This window comes from Mesocricetus auratus, unplaced genomic scaffold, assembly GCF_017639785.1.
Source record: "Mesocricetus auratus isolate SY011 unplaced genomic scaffold, BCM_Maur_2.0 Super-Scaffold_100045, whole genome shotgun sequence".
NCBI classification, from domain to species: Eukaryota; Metazoa; Chordata; class Mammalia; order Rodentia; family Cricetidae; genus Mesocricetus; species Mesocricetus auratus.
Window position 1 is genome coordinate 74000 of NW_024429222.1, and position 16951 is coordinate 90950.

The 16951-nt window shown below is 41.2% G+C and overlaps 1 protein-coding gene across 1 annotated transcript in view; it reads left to right on the forward strand.

The window, feature by feature from the left end:
• Positions 1-16951, forward strand: part of LOC101836425 (zinc finger protein 25) — a 42325-nt gene that overhangs the window by 17156 nt on the left and 8218 nt on the right. The window contains exons 3-5 of the mRNA XM_040735325.1: positions 2283-2375; positions 3852-3949; positions 4430-5201. Of these exons, the coding sequence (XP_040591259.1) occupies positions 2283-2375; positions 3852-3949; positions 4430-5201 (963 nt within the window). The remainder of the gene's footprint in view (positions 1-2282; positions 2376-3851; positions 3950-4429; positions 5202-16951) is intronic.

Below are 16951 nucleotides of genomic sequence, written 5' to 3' on the forward strand. Positions count from 1 at the left end.
AAACTTTAACCTTGAAAACATACCTAGTGTGGCAACAAGATTGATTGACTATTATAGATTAACTGCTACCCTCATTTCTTAATTACACATTGCATTTTAAATGAACTGCATAAGCACAATCCCCCAAGCAAAAGTAGAAACCTATATACAGTATAGCAAAAATAACTTGAAATTTGTATCAATATACCAAAATCCATGTCAATACAAAATATCTGAAGTTAATAGTAGTTTTTTATCCTATATTCCCCTAAATGATAACAAATATTTATAACCCACCAAATAACCAAAAATCACCCACACCCCAACTCTTAAGAATATGGTTGTCATTTTCTCTAGATAGCTTCCTGTTGTCTGTGGACAAAGGCATCTTTAGGGGAACTTCAGAAAATTGAAATAATAACCAAGTCCTGGGAAGACCAGCTGTCACCTTTGTTGAATATGTATGTATGTATGTATGTAAATCTCCTGTCAAGATTCAGGAGGTCTCCCCTAATCAAGCATGATCCATATTAACCCTGAAGGAATCCCTGACCTCTCGTTTCCTGTGGGAATAGAAGCAGAACCTCTTCTCCAAAGCAATGCATTTTTTGAGTTCCATTTAGCAGTCTAGTTCACAATCCCATGTCTGTCAGCAGCTGTCATTTACTTAACCAGCAATCAAAAAATTCAACGCCAATAAAGCAATATACATGATCCAGCCTCCCATCTCTATGTGGCTTATTCTTTTTTATTACTTTACTTCTCTCTTGAAAGACTACTATATTATTTTTTCTATAATTTTCTATATCTTTTGTCTTTTCTTTCTTACACCTACATCCGTTTTTATACACACTAACCTGTTTTGTTTTGTTTTTCTGTTTGAATCTGTCTTTATTGCATATCTCCAGTCAGTTTTGACTGCATGAGCCTTTAAACTGCTAAGCATCGCAACTAGGACCTCCGCCATGGTCTTGGTGCTGCCCCACCCACTTCTGGGTCATGAGAGCCAAGCCTAAAGCGTAGCCTTGTTGGAGGTGTGTGACTGGGAACTTCATTTATTCACCCAGCTCTAGAATGCCAGTGCCCTGCATTGTGACAGGCACTTTTTACTTAAATTTTGTTTCTACTTAGCGTACAAAAGGTTCTTTAAGTGCTCCTCTGTGTGGCAGAGAGTCCTAAAGGAGCTTTATCTTTTTTTTTTTTCCTTCAGCTTTCTCAGACCCTACTTGGAAATACAGGCCTGTGTTGGAACACTAAAATGTAGTTGGATTTATTACTCTTTACTCTTTTGGGGGTCCCGCCACCCAGCTCCAAGTAAATCATACATGGAAGCTCATTCTTAGTTATGAATACCTGGCCGTAGCTTGGCTTGTTTCTAGCCAGCTTTTCTTGACTTAAATTTTCCTCTCTATCTTTGGCCTTGAGGCTTTTATCTTCCTCTATTCCTGCATGCCTTTTCTCTCCTTCTCACTCTGTCTGGTTGTGTGGCTGGGTAGCTGGTCCCTGCATCCTCCTCTGCTTCTCGCACTCCTCCCTCTTCTGTCCTCCCCAGTCTGGATTCCTCCTCCTCTTTATTTCTCTGCCTGCCAGCCTCGTCTGTCCTTTCCCCTCCTTACTATTGGCCATTCAGCTTTTTATTAGACCAGTAAGTTGTTTTAGACAGTACCACAACTTCACACAATTAAACAAATGCAACATAAAAGAATACAACACATCCTTACATCATTAAACAAATATAACACATCTTAATATTCCACAACAAATTGCCCTGTCAACTTCATCTTCTTGTCTCTTCTTTTCATCTGCTTATTAAAATTTTAAAACTTATGTTGCACAATTTATCGTGCATAAATGTTACTTGAGAGTAATATTCCAGACAGTGAAGAGCATGACTATAAAGCTAACATAAATGTTACTTGAGAGTAATATTCCAGACAGTGAAGAACATGACTATAAAGCTAACATAAATGTTACTTGAGAGTAATATTCCAGACAGTGAAGAACATGACTATAAAGCTAACATAAATGTTACTTGAGAGTAATATTCCAGACAGTGAAGAACATGACTATAAAGCTAACATAAATGTTACTTGAGAGTAATATTCCAGACAGTGAAGAGCATGACTATAAAGCTAACATAAATGTTACTTGAGAGTAATATTCCAGACAGTGAAGAACATGACTATAAAGCTAACAAATTTGAGTGCATCCACCATAGCCCCAATCAAAACTGGGGTTGATGTCTTTCTTCAGAGGATTTGATAGCACTTTACCGCCATCTCTGTATGATCCCCCATTTACAGGGCACTGCACAACCAAACCTGAGTTGATCTTCAAGTTGGAGCAGGGATTTGGGCCTTGGTGCAAAGCAGAAGCCTCAGTCTGGAATGTTCGAGGTCTGTGAATGTATGCTGGGCAAAGGAGGTAAACCAGGAGAGAGATGGCTGGGGATTGTTCATAGTCAACCCTGAAGAGAGCTGGTCATATGACCCAGCCATATGGGTTTTCAGTCCTTAGAGAGGTCTCCCTATCTAGCCAACTTGCTAGTCTTGTTGATACAATTACCCCATATGGGGGGGGTGATTTATTTTAGATTTTGTTTGAATATCTGGTTCATTTTTCACAACAGGGTTTCACTATGAAATAGACTCTGGCTGTCCTGGATCTCACTCTGAAGACCAGGCTGACCTTGAACTAACAGAAGTCTCCCTGCCTCTGCCTCCTGAGTGCTGAGATTAAAGGCGCGCACCACCACTGCCTGGTGAAATAGAAACACACACACACACACACACACACACACACACACACACACACACACACACACACACACACACATACACATACACACTCACGCACAGACACGCACACAGACTTGACAAAAATCTCACCCTGTGTATATCTTAGGCAAATTTTGTGCTTTAAGCAATTTCCAATTGTGTTTCCTCCTTGTGTACTTAGCAGGGTTTTTTTTACTGCTTACAAAGTTGATTTTTATTGCATGTTTGTTTACATAGTCATTCAACACTTGGATTTTGTTCACCTGATAAGCAGTGGTTCTGACCATTGAATCAAGCAGTGTGGGTTTCTTAATAGCAGACTGGCCTTGGAGAAGAAATTGGTTGCGTTTAACCACATCTCTTGGAATTCTAAAAGTAGACATCCTGTACACTAGGAAACTGAAAAGAAGTCATCAGAAATCAGAGAGGCTGGGGACACTGACAGTTCCTATGTAGAGGCTTGCATTTTGTTTTTGTTTGTTTTCTTTTTCACGAGAGCAGGCATGGAAACTGAAAGTGCAGATGCACTGAGAAAAAATGCTCAGGATGCTTGAGATGTGTAAGGCGTGGCAATTCTCACTGTGGATGACTGAGTGTGATACCCAGACCATCCTTAGTGCTCTTCCAGTTTATCCATTAAGGTCTCTTGCCACATCTCCCTAGGGTTCTCTTATCTCTGCTTTCTCAGCCTAGAATTACCAATGTTTAATCTAGCCTGCCTGTCTTATGGGGATGTGAACTCCAGTTTTCATGCATGCGTGGCCAACACCAGTCACTGAGCCACCTTCTCAGCCACAGTCATCCTAATTTATTTAAGAATAAATTGTCAGCCAGGCGGTGGTGGCCTACACCTTTAAGCCCAGCACTTGGGAAGTAAAAGCAGATGGATTTCTGTGAGTTCCAGGAATTCCAGGACAGCCAAGGCTACACAGAAAGACCCTGTCTCAAAGCAAACAAATAAAAAGAATAATTTCTCCCAGCCAATGTTGTCATAAAATTTACATGAGGACACTAAGACACTATATGTTGAAATGAATAAATAATAGGATTATTTGTGGCTAATGATTTTTTATATTATTTTTGGTGTTCAAAAAGCATGTGTCCCGATTGAGACCATCCAGGGAAATGAAGAAAGTCATTGGTATGAAGTGAAAACCACCAGCAGCAGTGTATCAAATGAAGAAGTGGCTGAAGTAAGTAAAATCTTTAATGTGGACTCAGACTACTTGTAATCGGAACAAGAAGAGTAGAACTGTCTGGGGAGGCTTCCTTTTAATTTCTCTCATGTCAGAACACACTACTTCTCCATACTGAGTCCTGTACCGTGCAGGCTGCAGAAGAACCCAATGATGAAACAGAGAAACTCCTCCCATATTCTATACATCGTGGTTCCTGTAACAAGAATAAAAGAGCATCCTGCCATATTTAATATATTCAACTAGGATCTTTCTATACAAAGTAATATTCAATAAAGGAACTTCATATTCAAGAGACCTACTTATTTCAAGGAATTTTTTGAATCCTTTGTTAAATAGCATTTATTGCTCAAAACACGGTTAATTTAAGGATGAAACTTGTTGGATAAACAAAAATCACACCTTACCTTACAAAACATGAGGAAGCCATGTTAGGACAGTGTGTGCAATGAATGAAACAAATTCTTCTTTCTTAAGGCACAGCTGAAGGCTCAGTGGGAAATTCAGCGAGGAGAGAAATCCAGTTCATGTGTGGAAACACACTGCCAGAGGCCGCTGCACAAGAAGAACCACGGGTGTGGGAAGCCCTGTGAGTGTAGGCACTGTTGTAAAGTTGTCCATGAGAAGCCAACGCTCACAGAACACCAGGGAACTGAAACTAAAGAGAAGACCTACGAGTGCAAACGGTGCCGGAAAGCTTTCCACCACAAGTCCCATCTCTTTCGACACCAGAGGACTCACACAGGAGAGAAGGCCTACGCATGTGAAGAGTGCCCGAAAGCTTTCTACCACAAGTGCCATCTCATCCAACACCAGAGAACTCACACGGGAGAGAAGCCCTATGCGTGTGAAGAGTGCAAGAAAACCTTCCGCCGGAAGTGGCTTCTCACTTTACATCAGAGAACTCACACAGGAGAGAAGCCTTATGGATGCAAAGAATGTAAGAAAGCTTTCTTTTACAAGTCCCACCTCACTCGACATCAGAGAACCCATACGGGTGAGAAGCCCTATGAATGTGACGAATGTAAGAAAGCTTTTTGGCAGAAGTCAAACCTCACTGCACACCAGAGAATTCACACCGGTGAGAAGCCCTTTGAATGTAAAGTGTGTAAGAACGCTTTCTACAACAAGTCAAACCTCACTTTACATCAGCGGACTCACACCGGTGAGAAACCCTACCAATGTGAAGAATGCCTGAAAGCTTTCTACAGCAAGTCAAAACTAAGTCGACACCAGGCGACTCATGCAGGTAAGGCCCTTACTAACGCAGAAGAGCCTCTCCCTGGGAGTCATGCAGGTAAGAAGGCCCTTACTAACGCAGAAGAGCCTCTCCCTGGGAGTCATGCAGGTAAGAAGGCCCTTACTAACGCAGAAGAGCCTCTCCCTGGGAGTCATGCAGGTAAGAAGGCCCTGACTAACGCAGAAGAGCCTCTCCCTGGGAGTCATGCAGGTAAGAAGGCCCTTACTAACGCAGAAGAGCCTCTCCCTGGGAGTCATCTCTCTTTCAAAGTCAGATTTCACTCGAGGAGAAATCCTGAGATTGTAAGTAACATGTGGAAACTTTGTAGTTTCAGTTGGCCCCCTTTGTGCCTCACTGATCTCAGGTAGGTAAAGTCTGGGAGCATAAAGAATGCATGAAATGTTTCTTCCCTGCCTCTGGTCTCTCTCTATAAGAGTGCCTCATAGGAGAAACTCTAGCATGAAATCTGCTATATACTGTTAGTCCTCACTTGAATCAGGGAATGCATGCTGGTGAGGCTGATGAGTGTTAAGAATGTTTGAAAATGTTCTTCCCCAGGTCAGGTCTTAACTCGAGGGAACACATACTGGTGCAACATACCAGGACTGTACAAATATAGGAAGGATTTCTACATTGTTAGTTGGGGGTCATCCTTGTAGATCTGTGGACATTTCCCTAGTGCCAGATTTCTTTTCAAACCTATAATGGCTCCATCAATTATGGTATCTCTTTTTTTGCTCTCCTCTATTCTTCTCCTGACTCAATCTTCCTGGTCCCTCATGTTCTCCTCCCTCCTTCTCTTCTCCCCTTCTCTTTCTCCTAATTCCCTCTCCCCTATCCCCATGCTCCCAATTAGCTCAAGCGATCTTGTCCTTTCCACTTTTCTAGGGGACATTATATGTTTCTCTTAGGGTCCTCCGTGTTTCCTAGCTTCTCTGGCAGTGTGGATTTTAGACTGGTATTCCTTTGCTCTATGTCTTAAATCTATATATGAGTGAGTACATACCATGTTTGTCTTTTTGTGACTGGGTTACCTCACTCAGGATTGTTTCTTTTAGTTCCATCCATTTGTCTGGGAATTTCAACATTGCTTTGTTTTTTCCACTGAGTAGTACTCCATTGTGTAAATGTACCACATTTTCTTTGTCTGTTCTTCAGTTGAAGGGCTTCTAGGTTGCTTCCAGGTCCTAGCTATTACAAATAATGCTGTTATGAACATAGCTGTGTAGGAGGAAGTCTGATGCCGCCATTAAACATGTGACTTATTAGAGGCGTGAATGTGCATCCTTTGGGTATATGCCCAAGAATGGAATTGCTGGATCTAGTGGTAGACTTATTCCCATTTTCCTGAGGAACCGCCATACTGATTTCCAAAGTGGCTGTATGAGTTTGCACTCCCACCAGCACTGGAGGAATGTGCCCCTTTCTCCACATCCTCTCCAGCATAAACTGTCAATGGTGTTTTGTTTTGTTTTGTTTTGTTTATTTTAAATAGCTTGTTTTACATGTGAATCCCATTTCCCTCTCCCTCCACTCCTCCCGCACTTCCCATCCCCCCCAGCCTCCCACCCTATTGCCAATTCCTTCCACATAGGGGATATCTAGTGTCTGACATTTCCCTCAGGGTAGGGTCCAGGCACTCCCCTAAGAGTCCACGCTGAGAGAGCATCCCTCTTTGTGCTATGGGCACACGATGACTGTTTGTATTCCAGGGATAGACACTGATCCAATGCTCAGGGCCCCATAGGTTGCCCAGGCCTTCTCACTGACACTCACATTCGGGGGTCCAGTTCAGTCCCATGCTGGCCTCCCAGCTGTCGGTCTGGGGTCCAAGAGCTCTCCCCTGTTCAGATCAGCTGTCTCTGCTGGTTTTACCAGCCCATTCTTTGCCAATTTGCTCATCACTCCTCTCTCTCTGTCACTGGGTTTCTTGGGTTCAGTTCAGTGATTAGTTGTGTGTTTGCCTCTGCTTCCATCAGTCACAGGATGAAGGCTCCCGGATGGTTATAGACATCAAGTTCATTATCAGGAATGGGCATTTGAGGTGGTCTCTCCACTATTGCTTAGCTTGCCAATTGGTGTTATCCCTTTAGATCACTCGAGGTCATTCTGTTGCCTGATCTGTCTTCTATCCTATGATTCCCTCTTCCCCCTATTCTACCCCCACCCACTCAACTTCCTGTTCCCCCATGACCAACTCTCTTCCTCTTCACCCCCTCTCTTCTTCCCAGCTCCCACTCCCTCCCCACCCCTCGCCGTGTTCCCCATCCATTCAGAGGATCTTGTCTCAATCCTCTTCTATTGGGTACTATGCATATATGCATATCTTTTAGGTTCTTTCCTGTTTCCCAGACTCTCTATCAGTGGAAGTGCAGACTGGCACTATCCTGATCCATGTCTAAAATCCATATATGAGTGAGTACATACCATGTTTGTCTTTTTGCGACTGGGTTACCTCACTCAGGATGGTTTCTTCCAGTGCTATCCATTTACCTGCGACTTTCAAGATTCCATTGTTTTTTACTGCTGAGTAATGCTCCATTGTGTAAATGTACCACATTTTCTCTATCCACTCTTCAGTTGAGGGGCATCTAGGTTGCTTCCAGGTTCTGGCTATTACAAATAATACTGCTATGAACATAGTGGAGCAGATGCCCTTGTTGTATGAATTTGCTGGGTCTTGTGGTAGATTAATTCCCATTTTCCTGAGGAATCTCCATACTGCTTTCCAAAGTGGCTGTACGAGTTGGCACTCCCACCAGCAGTGGAGGAGTGTTCCCCTCTCTCCACATCCTCTCCAGCATAAATTGTCTTCAGTGTTTTTGATTTTAGCCATTCTGACAGGAGTAAGATGGTATCTCAGAGTTGTTTTGATTTGCATTTCCCTGATGGCTAAGGATGTTGAGCACTTTCTTAAGTGTCTCTTGGCCATTATAGCCTCCTCTATTGAGAATTCTCTATTTAGTTCTGTACCCCACCTTTTAATTGGATCCTTTGGTGTTTTGGAGACTTGCTTCTTGAGTTCTTTGTAAATTTTGGAGATTAGTCCTCTGTCAGATGTGGGGTTAGTGAATAACTTTTCCCATTCTGTGGACTGTCTTTTTGTCTTGTTGACTGTGTCCTTTGCCTTACAGAAGCTTTTTAGTTTCAGAAGGTCCCATTTGTTAATTGTCAATCTCAGTGTTTGTGCCACTGGTGTTATGTTTAGGAAGTGGACTCCTGTACCAACTCGTTGAAGAGTATCTCCCACTTTGTCTTCTAAAAGTTTCAGTGTAGCTGGATTTATGTTGAGATCTTTGATCCATTTGGACTTAAGTTTTGTACAAGGCAATAAACATGGATCTATCTGCAGTCTTCTGCATACCAGTACCCAGTTATGCCAGCACCATTTGCTGAAGATGCTTTCTTTTTTCCATTGTATAGTTTTAGCTTCTTTGTTAAAAATCAAGTGTTCATAAATGTGTGGGTGAATATCAGGGTTTTCAATTCGGTTCCATTGGTCTACCTGCCTATTTTTGTGCCAATACCAAGCTGTTTTCAGGACTATAGCTTTATAATAGAGCTTGAAGTCAGGTATGGTTATGCCTCCTGAAGTTCCTTTATTGTATAGGGTTGTTTTGGCTATCCTGGGCCTTTTGTTTTTCCATATAAAGTTGATTAATGTTCTTTCCAAGTCCTTGAAGAATTGTGATGGAATTTTGATAGGGATTGCATTGAAACTGTAGACTGCTTTTGGCAAGATTGCCATTTTTATTATGTTGATCCTACCTATCCAAGAGCATGGGAGATATTTCCATTTTCTGGTATCCTCTTTGATTTCTTTCTTTAAAGACTCAAACTTCTTGATATACAAGTCTTTCACTTTCTTGGTTAATATTATCTCCAGATATTTGGTGCTGTTTATGGCTATTGTAAAGGGTGATGTTTCTCTGATTTCTTTCTCAGTCACTTCATCATCTGTATATAATAGGGCCACTGATTTTTTTTTTGAGTTTACCATTGCTGAGGGGGTTTATTAGCTCTAGAAGTTCCCTTGCGGAGTTTTTCGGGTCACTTATGTAAACTATCATATCATCTGCAAATAGTGAAAGTTTGACTTCTTCTTTTCCTATTTGTATCCCCTTTATCTCCTTTTGTTGTCTTATTACTGTAGCTAGAACTTCAAGTACAATATTGAAGAGATATGGAGAGAGTGGACAGCCTTGTCTTGTTCCTGATTTTAGAGGAATTGCTTTGAGTTTCTCTCCATTTAGTTTGATGTTAGCTGTCAGTTTACTGTATATTGCTTTTATTATATTCAGGTATGTTCCTGTTATCCCTGATCTCTCTAGGACCTTTATCATGAAGGAGTGCTGGATTTTGTCAAAGGCTTTTTCAGCATCTAGTGAGATGATCATGTGGTTTTTCTTCCGCAGTTTGTTTATATGGTGGATTACATTGATAGATATTCTAATGTTGAACCATCCCTGCATTCCTGGGATGTAGCCTACTTGATCATGGTGGATGATTTTTCTGATGTGTTCTTGAATCTGGTTTGCGAGTATTTTTGCATCGATGTTCATGAGGGAAATTGGTCTATAGTTCTCTTTCTTAGTTGTGTCTTTGTGTGGCTTGGCTATCAAGGTAATTGTAGCATCGTAAAAAGAGTTTGGCAGTGAGCCTCCTGCTTCTATTGTGTGGAATACTTTGAGGAGTATTGGAATTAGCTCTTCTTTGAATTTCTGGTAGAATTCTGCACTGAAGTCATCGGGGCCTGGGCTTTTTTTGTTTGGGAGACTTTTGATGACTGCTTCTATTTCATTAGGGGTTATAGGTCTGTTTAGATGGTTTATCTGCTCTCGATTTAGTTTTGGCAAGTGATACCTAGCCAGGAAATTGTCCATTTCCTTTAAATTTTCGAATTTTGTGGAGTACAGATTTTCAAAGTATGCCCTGATGATTCTCTAGATTTCCTCAGAGTCCATTGTTATGTCCCCTTTTTCATTTCTGATTTTGTTAATTAACATGCTCTCTCTCTCTGTCTTTTGGTTAGTTTGGACAGAGGTTTGTCTATTTCGTTGATTTTCTCAAAGAACCAACTCTTTGTTTCATTGATTCTTCTCAGTGTTTTCCTGGTTTCTACTTGATTGATTTCAGCCCTCAATTTGATTATTTCCTGGCGTCTGCTCCTCCTGGGGGAGTTTGCTTCTTTTTGTTCTAGAACATTCAGCTGTGCTATTAATTCTCTAGTGTGACTGTTCTCCAGTTTCTTCATGTGGGCACTTAGTGCTATAAACTTTCCTCTCAGCACTGCTTTCAAAGTGTCCCATAAGTTTGTGTATGTTGTGTCTTCATTCTCATTGAATTCCAGGAAGTCTTTAATTTCTTTTTTTATTTCTTCCTTTACCCAGGGATGGTGCAATTGTGCATTGTTCAATTTCCATGAGTTTGTGGGGTTTCTGCGATTTGTGTTATTGTTGAATTTTAATTTTAATGCATGGTGGTCTGATAAGATACAGGGGTTATTCTGATTTTTTTGTATGTGTGGAGATTTGCTATGTTTCCTATTATGTGGTCAATTTTAGAGAAGGTTCCATGTGGCGCCGAGAAGAAGGTATATCCTTTGTGTTTGGGTGGAATGTTCTATAGATGTCTGTTAAACCCAGTTGGGTCATAACTTCTATTAGCTCTTTTGTTTCTTTGTTAAGTTTCTGTCTGGAGGTTCTGTCTAGCGGTGAGAGCGGAGTGTTGAAGTCTCCTACTATTAGTGTGTGAGATTTTATGTGCATTTTGAGCTTTAGTAATGTTTCTTTCACGAATGTAGGTGCCTTTGTATTTGGGGCGTAGATGTTTAAAATTGAGACTTTGTCTTGATGTATTTTTCCTTTGATGAATGTGAAGTGTCCTTCTTCATCTCTTTTGATTGATTTTAATTTGAAGTCTAATTTGTTAGATATTAGGATTGCTACACCCGCTTGTTTCTTGGGGCCGTTTGATTGGAAGATCTTTTCCCAGCCCTTTACTCTGAGATAACGTCTGTCTTTGGTGTTGAGATGTGTTTCTTGTATGCAGCTGAAGGAAGGGTTCTGTCTTCGTATCCAATCTGCTAGTCTGTGTCTTTTTATAGGCAAGTTGAGGCCGTTGATATTGAGGGATATTAATGACCATTGATTGATGATCCTTGTTTGTGCTTGATTTATTGTTAGTGAAGTTATTTTGTGTAGTTTCTCCTCCCTTTTTCTTTTGGTGTTTTGTAAAGTGAAATTATATATTGCCTGTGTCTTTGTGAGTGTAGTTATCTTCCTTGGATCTAGGTTTTCCTTCTAGCACTTTCTGTAGAGCTGGATTCATGGATACGTATTGTTTAAATCTGGCTTTGTCATGGAATATTTTGTTTTCTGCATCTAAGGTAATTGAGAGCTTTGCTGGATATAGTAGTCTGGGCTGGCATCCTTGTTCCATTAGCATTTGTAAGACATCTATCCAGGATTATCTGGCCTTCATCGTTTCCATTGAGAAGTCAGGTGTAATTCGGATTGGTATGCCTTTGTATGTTACTTGGCCTTTTTCTTTAGATGCTCTTAATATTTTCTCTTTATTCTGTATGTTTGATGTTTTGATTATTATATGGCGAGGTGACTTCTTTTTCTGGCCCAGCCTATTTGGTGTTCTGTAAGATTCTTGTATTTTCATAGGCATATCTTTCTTTAGGTTAGGGAAGTTTTCTTCTATGATTTTGTTGAATATGTTTTCTGTACCTTTGAGTTGTATTTCTTCGCCTTCTTCTATACCTATTATTCTCAGGTTTGGCTTCTTCACGGTGTCCCATATTTCCTGGATATTTTGTGTTAAGGATTTGTTGGCTTTGAGATTTTCTTTGTTGACGACTCTATATCCTCTAATGAGTCTTCAACACCTGAGATTCTCTCTTCTATCTCCTGTATTCTTTTTTTTTTTTTTTTTTTTTTGGTTTTTATGAGACAGGGTTTCTCTGTATTGTTTCGGAGGCTATCGGTACAGCCTGGCCTCGAACACACAAAGATCCGCCTGCCTCTGCCCTATCTCCTGTATTCTATTGGTGATACTTGCATCTGTAGTTCCTGATCATTTACCCAGCTTTTGTATTTCCAGCATCCCTTCATTCTGTGTTTTCTTTATCGTTTCTATTTCAGCTTTCAATACTTCAAGTGTCTGAGTTGTTTCCTTCATTTTTTTGGTTGTTTTTTCTTGGTGCTCTTTAGATTCTTTGAGAGATTTGTTTATTTCTTAAAATTTTCCCCCATTTCATGGATTTTTTTGTTTGTTTTTTCTTCTATTTCTTTAAGGGATTTCCTCCTTTCTTCTTTGAGGGTCTCCATGATCTTCATGAAATAATTTTTAAGGTCTGTCTCCTCTTCTTCGTGTATGTAGTGCTTTTCGGGTCTTGCTGGTGTTGGATTCCTAGATTCTTGTGGGGTCATGTTGGTGTTTCTATTGCTGAGTGAGCTCTTATTCTGCCTTCTTCCCATCTCTTCTTCCAGTGGGTGCTGGTGGGGTCTTTCCGTCTCCACTGGTCTCCTTCCTTCCTGCAACTGAACCTGGGGATGCTGACACAGAGTTTGGGGCCTGGAAGAGCTGATGTCTTTCCTGAAACTGGACTCGCTGGGGTTGGGGTCTTGGAATTGCTGACGTCCTTGCTGTGTGAGTGGGTCTCCTGAAGCTGTACTCGCTGGGGTTGGGGTCTTGGAAGGGCTGATGTCTTTCCTGTGTGGGCGGGTCTTCTGGATTCCAGGAGCGGCCTGGAAGATCAAGGGGATGGGTGTTGGGTGGGCAGTCTCTGCCGGAGACCCAATCTCACCTGAAGCTGGACTCCCTGGGGTTGGGGTCTTGGAAGGGCTGATGTCTTTCCTGTGTGGGCGGGTCTTCTGGATGCCAGGAGCGGCCCTGGAAGATCGAGGGGATGGGTGTTGGGCGGGGGATCCCTGCTGGAGACCCAATCTCACCTGAAGCTCGGCTCGCTGGGCGTCAATGGTGTTTTTGATTTTAGCCATTCTGACAGGAGCAAGATGGTATCTCAGAGTTGTTTTGATTTGCATTTCGCTGATGGCTAAGGATATTGAACACTTTCTTAAGTGTCTCTCAATCATTTTAGACTCTTCTATTGAGAATTCTCTATTTAGTTCTGTACCCCACTTTTACATTGGATCCTTTGGTGTTTTGGTAACCAGCTTCTTGAGTTCTTTGTATATTTTGGAAATCAGCTCTCTATCAGATATGGGGTTGTTGAATATCTTTTTCCAATCTGTGGGTTGCCCTTTTGTCTTGTTGACAGTGACCTTAGCCTTATAGAAGCTTCTCAGTTTTAGGAGATCCCATTTATTGTCGATCTCAGTGTCTGCTACTGGTGTTATGTTCAGAAAGCTGTTTCCTGTACCAATTCATTCAAGGGTACCTCCTACTTCCTCTTCTAAGAGGTTCAGTATGGCTGGATTTATGTTGAGGTCTTTGATCCATTTGAACTTAAGTTTTGTACATGGCGATAGATATGAATCTTTCTGCAGTCTCCTGCATGCCAGTATCCAGTTATGCAATCACCATTTGTTGAAGATGCTTTCTTTTTTCCATTGTATAATTTTAGCTTTGTCAATAATCAGGTGTTCCTAGGTGTGTGAGTAAATGTTTTGATCTTCAATTCGATTCTATTGGTCTACCTGTCTGTTTTTGTGCCAATACCAAGCTGTTTTCAGGACTTTAGCTCTATAATAGAACTTGAAATCAGGGATAGTGATGCCTCCGGAACTTGTTCTATTGTACAGAGTTGTTTTGGCTATCCTGAGTTTTTCCATATAAAGTTGAGTATTGTTCTTTCAAGATCTGTGAAGAATTGTGCCGGGATTTTAATGAGGACTGCATTGAATCTGTAGATTGCTCTTGGCAAGATTGCCATTTTTACTATGTTGATCCTACCCATCCAAGAGCATGGGAGATCCTTCCGTTTTCTGGTATGTTCTTTGATTTCTTTCTTTAAGGACTCAGAGTTCTTGTTATACAGGTCTTTCACTTGTTTGGTTCGAGTTACCCCAAGATATTTTATGGTGTTTTTGGCTATTGTAAAGGGTGATGTTTCTCTGATTTCTTTCTCAGCCCATTTATCATCTATATATAGTAGCGCTATTGATTCCTCTTTTTTTTTTTTTTAGTTAATATTGTATCCTGCTGCTTTTCTGAAGGTGTTTATCAGCTGTAGGAGTTCCCTGGTAAAATTTTTGGGGTCACTTATGTAAACTATCATATCATCTGCAAATAGTGAACATTTGACTTCTTCTTATCAATTTGTATCCCCTTGATCTTCTTTTGTTGTCTTACTGCTCTAGATAGAACTTCAAGTACAATATTGAAGAGGTATGGAAAGAGTAGACAGCCTTGCCTTGTTCCTGATTGTAGAGGATTTGAGTTGAGTTTCTCTCCATTTAGTTTGATGTTGGCTGTTGGTTTGCTGTGTATAGCTTTTGTTATGTTTAGGTATGTTCCTGTTATCCCTTATCTCCCCAGGACCTTTATCATGCAGGGGTGTTGGATTTTGTCAAAGGCTTTTTCAGCATCTAGTGAGGTGATCATGTGGTTTTTCTTTTTCAGTTGGTTTAAATGGTGGATTACATTGATGGATTTTCATATGTTGAACCATCCCTGCATCCCTGGGATGAAGCCTATTTGATCACGGTGGATGATTTTTCCAACTCATATAAGCTGCTTTTCAACCTCTACATGCACACTGTAGCACACGCATGCTCACACTCCTTTGCACACACTACATAAATCAAAATGAAAAATAAAGAAGACACATTGAAACACATTTATTTAGCTGGGCACGTACTCAGTTAAAGTTTACTTTCCAAGTTTGTGTTGTTTGTCTTTTTATATAAAGATTTCCATGCCAGTGATGCCCAATGTGGTTAAGGCATTTGCTACCAAGGCTGACCACCTGAGTTCAATCCTCAGGACCCATATTGTGTTGTAAGAACTACTACAGAAAGAACTATACCTCCACATGTACAGCATAGTAGGGCATGCATGTAACACACATTGGCAAACACACACTATATAAGTTTTAAAACATTTTTTAGGTTTCCTATATGTCACTTTTTGTTGTTGAATATTTATGTATGATATTCAGTTGTTGATATAAGCAATCATGCAAAAAATTGCACCAAATTTATAATGTGTCCTTGGTAAATTTCAGCCTCTCTCCTCAAAAACATCCACCACTGGTGGCGGTGCATGCCTTTAGTCCCAGCACTCAAGAAGTGGAGGCAGGCAGATCTCTCAATTCAAGGTCAGCCTGGTGCACAAAGTGAGTTCCAAGACAGCTAGGACTACACAGAGAAACAAAAACAAAAAAAAATGAAATGGTTTATTTTTAATTAAGGTATCTATCTAAAGCTCCATTTGTAAGCATTTTGACAGATCAAATGGGATGGACAGGGATAGATCCTGGCACTCATGAGCCAAAGAATACTGAGTATTACAGCTTGGATGGGAAGGTATTCTGATACTCAGGAGCCAAGGAATTACACCAGTCACATTAAGAATAGCAGCTTATAGCCCTGCTTCAGGGAAAGGTTTCCCCAGTGTATCAGCTCTGCTCCAGCAGGAGAGGGTTTCCCTAGAAAAATTGTTATAGTTCGGCTCCAGTCTGTTGGAGAGCAAGTGTAACAACTTTAGTTCAGCCAGGGGAAGGTTTCCCCAACAAAAAGTGTGACAGCCTTGCTCCACTCGGATCCCCTCTGCCCAGAGTTGTCTCTCTGCTCCGACAAAAGAAGGTCTCACCCAAACCTCATGAAAGAGATTTATTGGGAGGGAAGAATCCAGGAGAGTGACTGCCTTCTGCCAGGGTGACAGAGGGCACCTGGGTACCAAGAACAGTCACAAGCTGAACAGACACAGGGTTTATATAGGGACTCTTAGGGAGTGGAGTTTTTCCATGTTGGGGATTAGTCAGATTTCAGTCCCTGAGCTCAGACTGGGTCGATCTCCTGCTCAGGGATTGGTAAATTTTCTGCACAGTGTGTTTCTTTTTTTTTTTTTTTTTTTTTTTTTTTTTTGGTTTTTAGGAGACGGTTTCTCTGTGTTGTTTTGGAGGCTGTCGGAATAGCTGGGCCTTGAACTCACAGAGATCCGGCTTACCCCGGCCCCGGAGTGCTGGGATTAAAGGCGTGCACCACCACCACCAGCCGGCTCAAAGTGTGTTCCTTTCACTGGTCCTTTTTAGCCTTTTGGCTCTGATTTTAGGGCCAGGATGTATTTTTTTCACTGGCTTTGATTTCAGGGACAAAGTATGTTTATTTGGCACTGGTTTCAGGGTCAGGGTACATTTCTTTGGTTCTGGTTGCAGGGCCAAAGTGTGTTTCTTTGGCTCTGCTCACGGTGTGTTTCTTTAGCTGGCCGTTTATCCTCACACCACTGTTTTTGGTACTTAGAGTGTAGTCAAATCTATTCTAGTGTTCATATTCTCCTCCTCTGCTGAGTCCTGCCAGTGCCTAGTGCCCATGATTCCAGATTAAATTGAACCTGGGAACTCAAGCTAAGTTTCTCTAGCGAGTTCTTACTGACACTCTGTGGCGCTTTTGTTCTGGGTAGCTTAGAGTTCAAAGCAGGAACTGAGAAACAATAAAAAAAACACAGATAGTATTTCTCATTACAATCCGATGTGCTCAGGTCTCTTGGCAAAATGAGAGCTGTTTGTTTAATGCCCTTGAATGTTCTAAGCTACATTGCTGAAGTGTTGGGACAATCTTGGCCAA